Source organism: Plecotus auritus, assembly GCF_963455305.1.
Source record: "Plecotus auritus genome assembly, chromosome: 6".
In the NCBI taxonomy this organism is placed as follows: Eukaryota; Metazoa; Chordata; class Mammalia; order Chiroptera; family Vespertilionidae; genus Plecotus; species Plecotus auritus.
The window spans coordinates 82,907,541-82,922,002 of NC_137773.1; the positions used below are offsets into that span (position 1 = coordinate 82,907,541).

Sequence of the window (14,462 nt, forward strand, 5' to 3'; positions counted from 1 at the left end):
AGCCTGGCTAGCTGTGGGATGGGGAACAGAGGACCTGGGGGGGCGGGCAGGTGGATCAGGGTTCTCCCAGCTCTTGTACCAGCCTTGTGACCCTGACAGGGGCTGAAGGTCCAATTCAGGTCCCCAAGGCCAGACTCAGCCATGTCCCTGTGTGCCCAGCCCTGAAGAACCCCCCCCCCACCACCCCAACACATACCCACTGGGAGCTCCACGTGCTCCAAGGGAGTCTTGGGGACTTCAACCAGTAGGTGCAGGAGTCCCAAATCTTCCAGAAGCCTCCACATCTGGCTTTATGCTAACAGTGCTGGGACTGTCAGAAGGCCTGCACCTTCGGAGTCTATGGGGAAATCGGCCATCCTCTGGGACAGGCCAGCCCCTCCTGATTCCGTTATTGCCCAGCCCAGAACTGATCCACAGGATGCAGGCCTGGCAGGCCCAGACGAGACCCGTATTGCTCAGAAACAAACACCACGCTTCAGATTGAACCCAGGCTCCAAACATGCCCTAGATGGCTTTATTCAGTCCTCTGTCACCCACAGTAACCTCCCTGCAGCCCCTCTACTCAGACCTGAGGGACAGAGCCGGACTCATGGCCCAGGGACCTCAGGCCCAACAGGCACTGGGACCTGTACAGGGCAGCCTTCTTGGTCCTCAGGATTTGCGTTTCAACTTGACTTGGAAGGATGTGGTCAGTTTGACTGCACCAGCATCCTTGGAAGATCAAGATGGCAGCAACCGCTCACAGCTCTGAGGGGCTCCCATGTCACCCCTCACCCCTGACCCACATGCCCATACCTAGACTGCCCCGGGTGTCTGGCCAAATGACTCAGCAATCAGGATCCTTGCCCAGTCACAAGCTGCTGGTTAGGGCAGAGTGGGTACAAGGTGGCACCCCTCTCCCAAGGCACTGGGGATGTAGGGGATGTGTGACGTGACAAGATTCTGATGATCTTCGCCCCCAGTGCTTCTCGGAGACCACTATTCTGGGCATAGCACTTAGAAATGCTTGGCCATGAAACACACCTCTTGATAGGAACACACAGGAGCCTGGGCCCCAGTGGCAGCTCCAGCCAGGCCACATGACAGCCCACAGCCCAGAGTGTTGGCTATTAACTGTACCTGTTATACAAGGAAAAACTGAGGCACGTAGGTCAGCCCTACTGTGCTCCTGGCTGTGAGCAGTCCTCAGATGCTGGTGGCTGACCCTTAGGCAGGGCCCGGCAGGCCAGACAGTGAGGTTTCCAGATGAAGTCCAGATTTCACATCCATGTCCAGAAAACACAAAAGGTAAAGAAGTTACAGGACGTTCAGCCTCGTTTGTATCACCGATTTATTGAAGGAAAACGTCTGGGCTGTGCCGCTTTCTTTCAGACACACTCTTGAGTGTCACGGCTTTGCTCAGCTGGATGGGCACTCGGGGAACCTGCAACCCTTTCTGGGAGGGCTGAGTCTGGCCCAGAGGATTGTCCCTCACACTCAAGATCGGGAGGTAAGCCTGTTTCAAGAACGCTTTTCTGAGCTCAGGATGGCGACAATGAGTCCAGAGGCCCAGTTGCATCCAGGAGCCATAACCCTGCAGGCAGGGCCCAGGAGCGACCAGCACTTTCAGAAGTCTGGCCCTTCAAAGAAGAGCAAACGGGATTTGCAGGGCAGGGGACCATCCTCCAGCCATGACCCCAGGTGTCCTAGTGGCCGGGGGAGTGGGCATGCCTGGGAAGGGAGGGCCACCTTCCTCCTAAGCCTGGTCCCATTAGGGCAAGGGCTGAGTCTGTAGGTGCCCCCCACAGGCATGGCTCGGGCAGGGCCTCTGGAAGGAAAGGGAGGGCCAGGCCACCCTGGGCTCCTTCCTCCAGGGAGACAGGTGCTCTCCTAGCACAGCCGATACCCAGCGTGGAACAGGTCCCAAGAACTCTTGGACTGTCTCTCCCCCCTGTGGTCACTACCCAAGCACATGCTGTAGCCTGGGGTCCACCTACAACTGCTCTACATGTGCTCCATTTCCTGGTCTTGATCAGGCTCCTCCTCCTCATCCTCTTCATCTTCCACCTCCTCTTCCGCACCTGGCTTGTCCAGCGGCGCCTCACCATCCCGGGCCAGCTCCTCCACATGGGCCAGCATGTCAGCCATCAGCGCCTCTTCCAGCCGTTTGCGAACCTGCTGTACCAGTTCCTCCTGCTTCCTGGAGACACATGGAGTGCTGACAGGGAATGTCCCTATCTCTGGGAAGACCAGGGTACGAGGCCAGGAGGATGGGATGCATAGATATACATGGGCTTCTGATTTTTTGGGGCCCGAGGATCCTCCAGCCCTGGCCTGTGGCTCACACTCCCTTCTTGAGCAAGTAGCTCTGACTCAGCCTTCCAGATGGTAGACCCCAGGGGCTCTGAGTGCTCAGACACTCTATTCCTATTCCACTGGCCTCCTCACTCCCTCTTGCCACCACCCTGTCTCCCCACCTCCTGGCAGGCACTACCCCAATCAGTTCTGGTCATTCTGGTCTGCCTGATGGCTCTCCTCCTCCCAGAATGGGTGGTCACCTGTCTGCTTGGCTCCTCTGGTGTAGTGCACATGCGTAAGCTCTTTCGCTATCACTTGAGTGGGGTTTGCAAAGGGGAAAAAAGACCACTGAGTGCCCAGTCCACTGCCTAGCCAGTGTCACCTGTCTTGTGGATGAGTTTGCAGGTAGAGAATTCTAGGTGGGAATGGCTTTCCGTCTTTTTTTTTTTTTTTAATGTATTTTTATTGACTTCAGAGAGGAAGGGTGAGGAAGAGAGATAGAGACATCAATGATGAAGGGGAATCATTGATTGGCTGCCTCCTGCACACCCCTTACTGGGGACTGAGCTCACAGCCCGGGCAAGTGCCCTTGACTGGAATCTAACCCGGGACCCTTGAGTCCGCAGGCCGACGCTCTATACACTGAGCCAAACCGGCTAGGGCTGGCTTTCCGTCTCTTGGCAAAGAAAGCGGCTGTAGCTTCGTCTGCTTGCCCATCTGCCTCCCCTCCCTGTGGCTTTTAAGATCCATCCTGTCTCAAGTTCTACATTTTCACTATAACATCTAACGTTTGTGTCTGTTGCCAGGTTGGCCCTGTCCCTGTCCTGTGTGGGGAGCGTCCTTTCTCTCCTTACCACTCTGTCTTCTCTGCACAGCTGGCTACTCACCTCTCCAGACAGGACCAAATCCACTGCCTAACCCAGTGGTTGGCAAACCGAGGCTCCCGAGCCGCACGCGACTTGCGAGCCGCGTTTTGCTGCTCTGTTGACTACTTAGTTTGCCGACCACTGTCATAACTACCCTTTACCTCTTTGCACACAATATGCCACAATTGCCTAATCCTCACAGCTTCCAACTACACGATAACATTTAGTCTAGTCCAGTGGTCGGCAAACTCATTAGTCAACAGAGCGGCAAACCGCGGCTCGTGAGCCACGGTTTGCCGACCACTGGCCTAACCCATGACTTAAATTTTTCATTTTACTGACTTCTAATTGTAGTTCTGCTTAGCTTTAAAAATCCTTCCAGCCGAAACCGGTTTGGCTCAGTGGATAGAGCATCAGCCTGCGGACTGAAGGGTCCCGGGTTTGATTCCAGTCAAGGGCATGTACCTTGGTTGCGGGCACATCCCCAGTAGGAGTGCAGGAGGCAGCTGATCGATGTTTCTCTCTCATCGATGTTTCTCTCTATCCCTCTCCCTTCCTCTCTGTAAAATATCAATAAAATATATTTTTAAAAAAATATAAATCCTTCCAGTCTTTTTGGAGTTATGTTCTTTTTTTATACTTTCAATTCCTTCTCTTGCCCTTTCTGTTGGGCAGACTCTCTGGCATGGGGGACTTGGGGGTGGTGGTGTGGTATCTCAGTTCCATGTCCTCACCTTACATGGAGCACAGGGGCTTCTCACATCCACGAAGCTTTGAAGCCCCAATTCCCGAGACAGGAAGCCCACAAACCCACAACCCAGCACATATACCAATCAGGCCATGCCTACTCTGGTTTCCAGTCCCTTCTTTGTTTGGGGGTAGAGGGGTCCCTAACTTTAACTTCTCTTGACCTCACGAAACTTTTTGTTGTTGTTAATCCTCACATGGGGTATTTTTCCATTGATTTTTAGGAAGAGTAGAAGAGAGAGGGAAAGATAGAAAATCTGGTTACTCCTACACACGCCCCCACCAGGGCTCAGGACGGGGAGGAGCCTGCAACCAAGGTATGTGCCTTTGACTGGAATCAAACCCAGGACCCTTTGGTCCACAGGCCAACACTCTATCCACTGAGCCAAAATGGCTAGGGCAGACCTCACAAAACATTTTAAGTTTTGCACTGACATTTAAACTGCACTGAAATTTTAGGTTTTAAAGGATGTGTATTTATCCTTTCAGCACTTTTACGTTTCCTGCCCAGTGCCAGTTCAAACCACCTCCTTACCAGGTCTTCCCAAAAGATTCCAGCAAATGGATGCCTCTCACTCCGAGTCCACCTGCACCTGGGCACTACCAACTCAGGCCCAGCACTAAAGCCCTAGGATGTGTTTATCTTCACCTCTCAGTACTTCCTGTTCCTGTCATGTGCCCACTTCCTGCCACTCTCTAGAGCCTCCTCCTCTGTGCCACAGCTAGTATCCCACCCCTCAGCAGGACCCTCAAAGGCCTCATACCCCTGAAGGCTCAAAGACACACCGGCCAGGAGCCACAGAGGGTGAGGTGGGAGAGCAGCTACCTGATGTCCTCATCAGTCACCATGAAAGCCTTGCAGAGGGGCTGGGCTGTGTTGAGCCATACTCCAGGGTTCTTCTCCACGGCAGCTGAGAGCTGGCCAGTGATGGGCATGGTGCTGGTGTGCAAGGCGCTGGCTATGGCAGAGAGCAGGGTCTCATCTGTGCAGCCGGGTCCCACTCCTGCAGGGGCGCAGGAGGTACAGTCACCACCAGGCACTGGTCTTTGTCCCTCAACCTCAGATGTTGTTCCCAAACTCCCCTTATGAGCAGGCAGTTGCTCTCAGAAAAGGAACTCTACATGCTCAGGGATGGTTGGTTGTTTATGGTGGAGCAAAATCACACCCCCAATTTTTCCAGGACCCTCCAGGAAGATGCATCTTGCTGGTCCAGTGCCTCCCCTCAACCTCTCGGCCCCCCGCCCCCCACAGATGTGTTCTGCTCTGTGTAGCTGTTTCCAGGACCAGATATCAGGCGTCTGCCCCTCTGATCCAAAGCTGGAGGTTGGAGGGTCCCTTCCTTTCTCCTGCAGGCCTGGCCCCCTTCCTAACTTCCCCTTACCCGTCCTGGGGTCTGGGTTTACCTTGCAGACCCTTAGGGAGGTCCATGGTCTTCACAAGCTCTTCAGCAATATCAAAGGCATTCAGGCCACTCAGCTTCTTCTCCCAGAAGAGCTACCGCCGGACAGATAGATGTGAGGCCAATAACACAGCAAGGCACCCCCATGCACAGGTGAACCATAGCAGTCCGGATGATGGCTAAAGCCCATCCACATGTAGTGCAGTGGTTGGTCTCAGCATGACCTCTAACCACTACCCTGGCTGGGCTGCTGACATCCCAGCTTGAGAAATGAGGGTGCCATGGCCCCAACGGGATCCACACCCAGGCCATCTTCCCAGAGCAGAGAAACGCCAACTCCAGTTTTTGGCAGGACAAAGACCCAGGATGTTAGATGTGTGGTGATGTTCCCAAAAGACTGTCCCACACCCCCCACTATACAGTGTGTGGATGTTTGTAAATATGTATGAAAACACTGGCTAGCCCTGGCTGGTTTGGCTTGGTGGATGGAGCGTCGGCCTGCGGACTGAAGGGTCCCGGGTTTGATTCCAGTCAAGGGCACATGCCTGGGTTGCGGGCTCGATCCCCAGTATGGGGTGTGCAGGAGGCAGCCAATCAATGATTCTCTCTCAACATTGATGTTTCTATCTCTCTCTCCCTCTCCCTTTCTCTCTGAAATCAATTAAAAAAAAAATATATATATATATATATATATATATTAAAACAACAACAAAAAAAACATTGGCCAGTCCAGTTGGCGTAGCTCAATGGTTGAGGGTCAACCTATGAACCAGGAGGTCACGATTCAATTCCCAGTCAGGGCATATGCCTGGGTTGTGGACTTGATCCCCAATGTGGGGCATGCAGAAAGCAGCCAATCAATGATTTTTCCTCATCATTGAGTTTCTATCTCTCTCTCCCTCTCCCTTCCTCTCTGAAATCAATAAAAATATTTAAAAAAATAAAACATTGGCCCTAACCGGTTTGGCTCAGTGGATAGAGCGTCGACCTGCGGACTGAGGGGTCCCAGGTTCGATTCCGGTCAAGGGCATGTACCTTTGTTGCGGGCACATCCCCAGTAGGGGGTGTGCAGTAGTCAGCTGATCGGTGTTTCTCTCTCATCGATGTTTCTAACTCTCTGTCCCTCTCCCTTCCTCTCTGTAAAAAAATCAATAAAATATATATACATTAAAAAAAAAAACATTAGCCAGAAAAAGTCCCAAGTGCCCCAGCAGCCCTCTGCATAGTGGGTGGGGTCAGGGTGGGGCTTTGCTTCCCACAGAACTAGGTTCTGGGTTGACTGTTCCTGACTGCACTTGGGCTAAGTGACCCAACAAATGTAGGCTCTGAAGTGTGGACTGAGTGTCTTCTCTGAGGAAAACACCAAATGCCGGTGCCTGGAGGACTTGGGGGCCCTAAAATGGGAGGCTGAGGAGGCTTTCATGGAGGATCTGGTAGTGGCATCTGGGGCTGAGGTCGAGGCTGGGGTGGAGTCAGGGTCAAGGCCGCAGAGCTCGCAGAAGCAAGGCCAAAGACAAGGAGTAGACCCAGTCACCAAGCTGGGCCACATGGTCAAGTACACGAAGATCAAGTCCCTGTAGGAGATCTGTCTCTTCTCCTGCTCATCAAGGAATCTGAGATCATTGAATTTTTCCTGGGGGTACCCTTCAAGGACAAGGTTTTGAAGATCATGCCCGTGTAAAAGCAGACACCCACTGGCCAGAAGACCCAGTTCAAGGCATTTGTCACCATTGGGGACTACAATAGACCTGATGGTCTGGGTGTTAGTGTTCAAAGGAAGTAGCCACTGCCATCCGTGGGGCATCACTCTGGCCAAGCTCTCAAATTATCCCTGTGGTGAAACTACTGGGGGAACAAGATCAGCAAGCCCCACACTGTCCCTTGAAAGATGACTAGCTACTGTAGTTCCATGCTGGTGTGCCTCATTCCTGTCCCCAGGGGCACTGGCATAGTCTCAGCTCCTATTCCCAAGAAGCTGCTGCTGATGGCCAGGATCCACGACTGCTACACCTTGGCCAGGGGCTGCCATGTCACCCTGGGCAACTTCGCCAAAGCCACCTTTGATGCTATCTCTAAGACCTACAGTTATCTCACCCCTGACCTTTGGAAAGAGACTGTGTTCACCAAGTCTCCCTATCACTGACAATCTTGTAAAGACCCACACCAGAGTTTCTGTGCAGAGGACCCAAGCTCCAACTGTGGCCACCACATAATTTTACGCAAGAAAAATAAATTGAGCCCAGCTGGTGTGGCTCAACATCTGAGCGTTGACCCATGAACCAAGAGATCACTGGTTCAATTTCAGGTCAGGGCACACACTTGTCCTGTCCTTGCCTCCCCAGTAGGGGGCATGCAGGAAGCACTGATCAATGTTTCTATCTCTCTATCCCTCTTCCTTTCTCTCTCTCTAAAATTAATTAAAACAGCCCTAGCTGGTTTGGCTCAGTGAATAGAGCGTCGGCCTATAGACTGAAGGGTCCTAGGTTCGATTCCGGTCAAGGGCACATGCTTGGGTTGTGGGCTCAATCCCTAGTAGGGGGTGTGCAGGAGGCAGCCAATAGGTGATTCTCTCTCATCATTGATGTTTCTATCTCCCTTTCCCTCTCCCTCCCTGAGATCAATAAAAATATACTTTAAAAATTAAAATCAAATAAAACATATTTCAGAAAGAAAAATAAATTGATACCCTGGCTGGGTAGCTCAGTTGATTAGAGCATTGTCCTGATAAGTCAAGGTTGTGAGTTAGATCCCTGGTGAGGGCACATAAAAGAATCAATCAATGAATGCATAAATTAAGTGGAACAAATCAATGTTTCTCTCTCTAGAAATCAATCAATAAATAAAAAAGAAAAGAAAAAGAAACTGAATTAAGCCTGTTATTTTTTTAAAAAAGAGAGGACCCAGCTTGGAGGGAACAGAAGATTCAGGGCTGGGCCTGACCTGGCCAGGGTGTGTGTAGGGTATGTGCTCACCTGCCGGGGCTGCTCCACAGCCTTCTGGGGGTCACTCTTCACCTTGTTGCTGGGATGGTTGGTGATCTTGGTCACTGGCTGCTTGAAGATGGATGCTGTCTGCCTGACAGGGAGGGCCGTGTTCAGATCAGGTTTGCCCTGTGGAGACAGGAACACTGCCACTCAGACTCTTCAGAAGCCTGACTCTTGTGTTCTCCCAGTCACTAGCACACCCAGTGGCACCCAGAGACCTGGAGGAGATGCCAAGTCCAGTCCCTGCCTATTTGCTGCCCTCGGTGGGGCTCAGGACACACATTGGCCCTGTTCTTGCCTCCTGTGCCTCATTCTCTGTGAAGTACTAGCCTGGGACAGGTTCAAAGTCCCACTGAACGTGTGTCCATCAGAGACTGGGGACACACACAGTGTCACTGGGTACCCATGTGGACTGTCAGCTATTGAAGACACTGTTCAAGGAAAGAAAGTGCAACAAGCACCAGAAGCAGCCAGAGACCTCTCAAGGGACAGAATCACTATTCCTTATTTCTCCTTTTCTGTGGCCTCCAAATTTCCCTTAGTAAATAGTTACTTTAACACCAGACGTAAACTCCATTACAGTATCAGCTCTCTTTTCACCACCACAGTGGGTCTGAAATGGTGAATCCACCCCCCCCACACTCCATTGTGATTGGGTGGAGCAGAGCAGGGTGGCTCACCTTGACCTGGTTGGAGGAGTCATAGCGCACCCGTTGCCGGCTCTTGTTCATCTTGCTCATCAGCATCTTGCCTGTCCGGAAGTCGAAGGCCCCCAGGTCCATGGAGCCGCCCAGGTACCGTGCCAGCTGTGGCTTGCTGCGGAACTTCTTCCCACTCGGGCTGCGGCCAGAGAGGAGTCAGTGGCTGCAGGATGTGCTGGGCCACCCCACACCCCCAACTCCAGGCCCAGAGCAGAGATGAACACCTGGATCTACAGAGTGATGGGGCCTAGCCTTGAGAGCCTGACTGCCATTTTCAGAACATTCCAGAAACAGAAATAGGCCATGTTCTTGAGAACAGACCCAATGATAGCAGGTATTTGAGGGACATGACCTAATAGCTATCTCCTTCTAGTGGTTATGGCGTTGGAGACTAGGGGCTCCTGGGGGCCAGTAAAATCTCATGTTAAGATTCGGGACCAGGACCCCAAACAACTGCTCAGGCATGACCTGTTGGGAAAGCTGGAAAGCAGGAGCTGTGATGACCTGGCGGTGAAGATTTGCATCCTGCTCAGCTCTGAGGACACAACACCCACACACAGGGCCACTGTGCAGCAAAGTCAACATAACTATGCTGGACAGGACCAGCACAGGACCCAGCATGCAGTAACAGTACTGCCAGGAAGACTTGTGCAGCCACTTTGGAAATAGTCTGGCAGCTCTTCAAAGGATCAAACAGCAATCCCACCCCTAGGTAGCTCCCTGAGGAGTGAAAACATACATCCACGAAAAAATTTAACCCAAATATTCACAGCAGCAGGATTCATAATAGGCATAAGTAGAAACAACCTAGATGCCACCAGCTAATGAATAAACACAACATGACCCCATCCACACACTGGTATATTATTACTCAGCCACGAAATGCAGAGAAGCACTGACACTCCACGATGTGGATGAACCTTCGAAGACATGATGCTCAGTGAGAGAAGCCAGACACAAAAAGGCCACACAGTGTGTGATTTCATTGATATGAAATGCCCAGAAAAGCAAATCCACAAGTATAAGGAGATTTGTAGGTGCCAGGGGTTGAAGAGTAGGAAGGAGGGGTAACTGCTGATGGGCATGGGGAAACCTCTGAGATAAGCCCCTAATTTGAGCAAGCGCATACCTGCCCCCTCCAGTCCTGTTCCACATGTCCAGGCACATAGCAAACCAGGGACAATGGAGGGCAGGATGGGTCCTGTTACAGCCAGAAGGAAACCTATGGCACACTCAGCTCAGGCAGCCCTGGGACCCCCTACTGGGTAAGGTTATTGCAGGAACTTGTGCTTCTTTCCTTGGCCTGGCCACATCAGCTAGGACAGGGTGCTTTAACAGAGTCCCCTACTGCCTAAGGCTGCTAAGGACTCTTCAGGAAGATCCACTTTTATATTATGCTCTGTGTTGGCAGATATGAACACCCAGCCCATGTGCCCAGGGCAATGGAAAGGCAAAGAGGGAAGGAACCCACTCAAAATACTCGCCAACATTTCTTTGCCTCCAGTCACTTCCACCCGTTGCTGTTGTCTTTAAACATGAATGAGAACAGGGAGATCAAAACACAGAGCCCAGCTGGTGTGGCTCTGTGGTTGAGCATCCACCTATGAACCAGGTCATGGTTTGATTCCCTGTCAGGGCACATGCCCAGGTTGCAGACTCGATCCCCAGTTGGGGGCATGCAAGAGGCAGCCAATCGATGATTCTCTCTCATCAGTGATGTTTCTCTCTCTCTCTCCCTTCCTCTCTGAAATCAAGAAAAAAATATTTTTAAAACAAAACACAACGCACAGGTTAGCAGTTGCTCAGGGCTGGGGATAGGGGAATAGGGCATTGGGGTTCTTTTGGGGGTGATGAAAATGTCCTAAAATTGACTGTGGTGATGGCTGTATCTTTGAATATATCAAAACTGTACACTTTAAATGGGTGACTTGTGTGGTATGTATACCCTATCTCAATAAAACTGTTTAAAACAAGTGCCAGGGGCTCAGAGAGGGAATGGGGAGCCATGCTAATGGGTAGAGGGCTTTGATTTAGGATAATGAGATAGTTCTGGAACTAGAATGGTGATGGTTGCAAAATGTTTTGAATTGTACTAAAAATTGCCAAATTGTAAGCTTTTGGAAGTATGGAATGTGAGATTATATCTCAATTTTCAAAACAGGTTTTGCAGATCTGTACTGACAGATTGAGACATCCCTGATATTTAGTGAGAAAACAAATGAGCACCATAGCCTTCTCTGGAGGTAGGCCTACCTGGAAGCCCAGCTGGTTGTGGGGATGGGAACCTGTGCCCAGTGTGGAGCCTAGGGGTCTGAAGCGATGCAAAAAGACAGACACTTGCCTCAGACCTGGTCTTTCCCTATACCTTTGCTTCTCATCAGTAGATGAGTCTTCTGCTCTGGTTTTCCTAAGTCTACTACTTTTAAATGAGATCTTTTGGAAAAATCCTCTCAAAAAATTATTCCTTAGGTCAGGGAATTAACTTCCCTCAAGTCCTCAGTTTCCTGCCTGGATAGAAAATGTCAAGCAGGGACTGTTTTCACAAAGAAAACACGGGGCACTCCATAACCCCCAGTCTCAGCAGACTTTGGGAGTGAAGTTCGGACAAATCATCAAGATGGAGGGTTGGGTGGATGAGCCCCCAGGGGATGGTCCATAGGGTCACTCCCTCTCTCTCTCTCTCTCTTTTTTAACATATATTTTTATTGATTTTTTACAGAGAGGAAAGGAGAGGGATAGAGAGTTAGAAACATCGACGAGAGAGAAACATCGGTCAGCTGCCTCCTGTACACCCCCCACTGGGGACGTGCCCGCAACCAAGGTACATGCCCTTGACCGGAATCGAACCTGGGACCCTTCAGTCTGCAGGCCAACGCTCTATCCACTGAGCCAAACCGGTCAGGGCTCACTCCCTCTCTTGCAATGCAATTCTTCAAAGGAGACACTTACTCACTACCTACCACTTTTTGAAGGAGGAAGACAAGAATTCAAGGCCTGCATGTCGTAGGGGCAGGGCTAGAACTCAGGGCCAGTCTAATCTGACTCCTCAGCCCCCCAACTGCATTAAGACAATCAGGAAAATCTACCCATGCTTTTGCCCAGTTGCTTGGTTAGGAAAGGTCTCCAGAGAGTGGTGAGGAGACCAGAAACTCACATTCCAGGAAAGCACCATGGTTCCACATCACATCCCCCCTGGATCTCCCACCAATGGGAGAAAGGAGGACAACTGGTGGGTCATTCAGGCCAGAGACCTGACAATGAAGCTGGACTCCGTACCCCACTCCTCTCCCATCTCAGGTCCTCACCTCTTCAGTGCAGCCATGGAAAACCTGAAGTTGCATCTGTCCAGCCCGTTTTGGAGCTTTTCCCCACCTCCAGACCCCTATGTTCTGGGTTGGGGCCTCACTCAGCTGAAGCTCTGACATGCTCCCAGGCAGGAGGGCATGAGAGGGTGCTCTAAATCATGCTGGCCTTGGTTCAGCTCCAGGGCTGCAGACTGCTCTCTGCTACCACAGGCCTCTGCACAGGCTCCTGGTGTTCCCACTGCCTGGACTGCTCTTCCTCCCAGCTTCACTGTTAGGGCTCAGCTAGATGTCACCTTCTCAGATAGGCCCTCCCTGACCTGCCCCAGCCTCTGCCAGGCACCCCTACCACCAGCCCTCACAGATCCCTGCACTTCTCAGCATGTCACCACCTGAAACCCAGGAGTAACAGGGTGAGGGCTGGTACCTCAGCTGTCACCTAGAAGAGGGCCAGGGTCTTACTCCCAGCTGAATGGCCAGGACCCAGCAGTGCCAGCCACCTAGCAGATGCTGCAGAGATGTTAAATTAACAAAGGACTAGAAACAGAGAGACCTGCCTCGGCCCTTGGATTTAAAAGCAAGCAAGCACACAAGCATGCTTGGAATTAAATGAGGCACATGGTCCTACTCTGAAGCCTCCCCACTGACCCAGGACAGAACTAAAAGTATTTAGGTTTTCTAAACAGCCTGTGAGGGAGTGATCTCACAGTAAATGATAGCAAAGGAGAATGCACATGTGTCCCTAAGAAACACTTTTGCAGCGCCACTATGTCAACGAGTAAGTTAAAGGTTCCAGCCAATTCTGTATACGTTTGGAAGCCCAGTTTAGCTCCCATAGCTGCCCTGCACTTTTTGGAAACCGGAAACTAGAGTCTGAGCTTGTCCTGGACCAGTCACTATCCTTTCCCAGCTCACTTCCCTCCTTACAAAAAGGGGCTAGCAAAAGCCTAGCTCTTCCCCTCCCGCCAAGTGCTGGAGGATGGAGCATTGGTTCTGCTTTTCCTTGGCCTCACCCAGCCAGTTTCTGGGCCCAAAACCAGGCCGCATACCCCCCAGCACCAGCTGGCATTCAACAGGAGGCAGGTGTCCTGCCGGCTCTTTCATCAGGGACCTGAAGCAAAGGGGAGGGGACCGTCAAAGCTGGCTCAGAAACAAAAGCTCCTTATAGCAGTCAGGGGAAAAAAGAGGGAGAAGGCAAACAGCAGGTGGCCCACTGTCTGGGAATGGGCTTCAAGCCTCCCACTAATTCTTTGTTCCACGGAGGGAGTTCAGGCAATTTGGCCACTTCTTCCAGGCTAAGGGCAGCCCCTGCTTCCAATTTTGGGGAGGGGAACTCTGAAAACCTCGTACCAACACCAACAGGCTGGGCTCTGTTTGTGCGGCGTTCATAAAGTCTCATGTCCCGCGTCTCTGTGACTGGAGAATATGCGACCAACGGGGTTGCCGCTCTCCAAAAAGCCCAAAGATCGGAAAGGGTGACCCTTCAAAACACGCATCCCCAGGGGCCCGGCTACCCAGGGAACCCAGGAACCTGCTTTCCTAGGTATGCCCTCCCGGGCCCATCAGAGAAAACTTAGCCCAGCCCCCACCCCTGCCTCCCAGCGACATCTGGCCTGCACCGGCCGGCGCCCTTCGGCCCTCTGGCAGGTTTCCCATGGCTGCCGGAGAGAGGCCGGCGCTCGACCGTTCGTTGCAAGTGCCATGCGGCCACGTTGGGGGCGCACGCGCACTCGGCAGATTGGATGGGGCGGGGGGCCGCCGCGCGCGCGGTCGCGCACGCGCACTGGGCTGGGCGTCCGCCGCGCGCCGAAACGCACGCACGACGCACGCGCGGGGGCCCAGGCCGCGGCCCCGGTCAGGGTGCCCAGGCCGCCGCAGAGGCCGCTGGGAGGCGCTCGTTGGGGCCCTGCCCTGCTAGCACGTTCATTCACCTATAGTAAAAGACATCCCTGTGGCCGGCCGACAGCCCCGACCTTCTGGGCACTTCTTCCCTTTCCCAGCCCTGCGGGAGCGCCGGGCACTCCCACCTCTTCCGCTCCATCGCGCCCGACTCCTCGGCCCGCCGCCGCTGCCGCCGCCCGGACCCCCGGTCTCCGCCGCCTCAGCTGCCTCCGCCGCCGCCGCCGCCGCCACTTACCGTGGCTGTTCCGGCCCGCAGGCCCCCACCCTCCACCCCCAGCCGGGC

The 14,462-nt window shown here is 52.7% G+C and overlaps 1 protein-coding gene and 1 pseudogene across 4 annotated transcripts; one reads left to right on the forward strand and one right to left on the reverse strand.

Annotated features, from left to right (window-relative positions):
* Positions 1 to 1,313: 1,313 nt before the first annotated feature.
* Positions 1,314 to 14,462, reverse strand: MBD3 (methyl-CpG binding domain protein 3). Of its 3 annotated transcripts, none has more exons than XM_080674962.1 (6): positions 14,305 to 14,462; positions 8,955 to 9,114; positions 8,263 to 8,400; positions 5,295 to 5,385; positions 4,717 to 4,894; positions 1,314 to 2,179 (listed from the first exon to the last, which is right to left on the reverse strand). In XM_080674962.1, exons 1-6 carry the CDS (start codon positions 14,316 to 14,318, stop codon positions 1,984 to 1,986), a joined length of 777 nt encoding a protein of 258 aa, XP_080531088.1. In that variant the 5' UTR covers positions 14,319 to 14,462; the 3' UTR covers positions 1,314 to 1,983. The 3 variants fall into 3 exon arrangements, with proteins under 3 accessions (XP_080531088.1, XP_080531089.1, XP_080531087.1); XM_080674963.1 differs by having other exon boundaries at positions 1,314 to 2,175; positions 14,209 to 14,450; XM_080674961.1 differs by having other exon boundaries at positions 14,209 to 14,440.
* On the forward strand, positions 6,657 to 7,867 carry LOC308250588 (small ribosomal subunit protein uS5-like; annotated as a pseudogene). The gene has a single exon. The product of its transcript is annotated as a small ribosomal subunit protein uS5-like (transcript).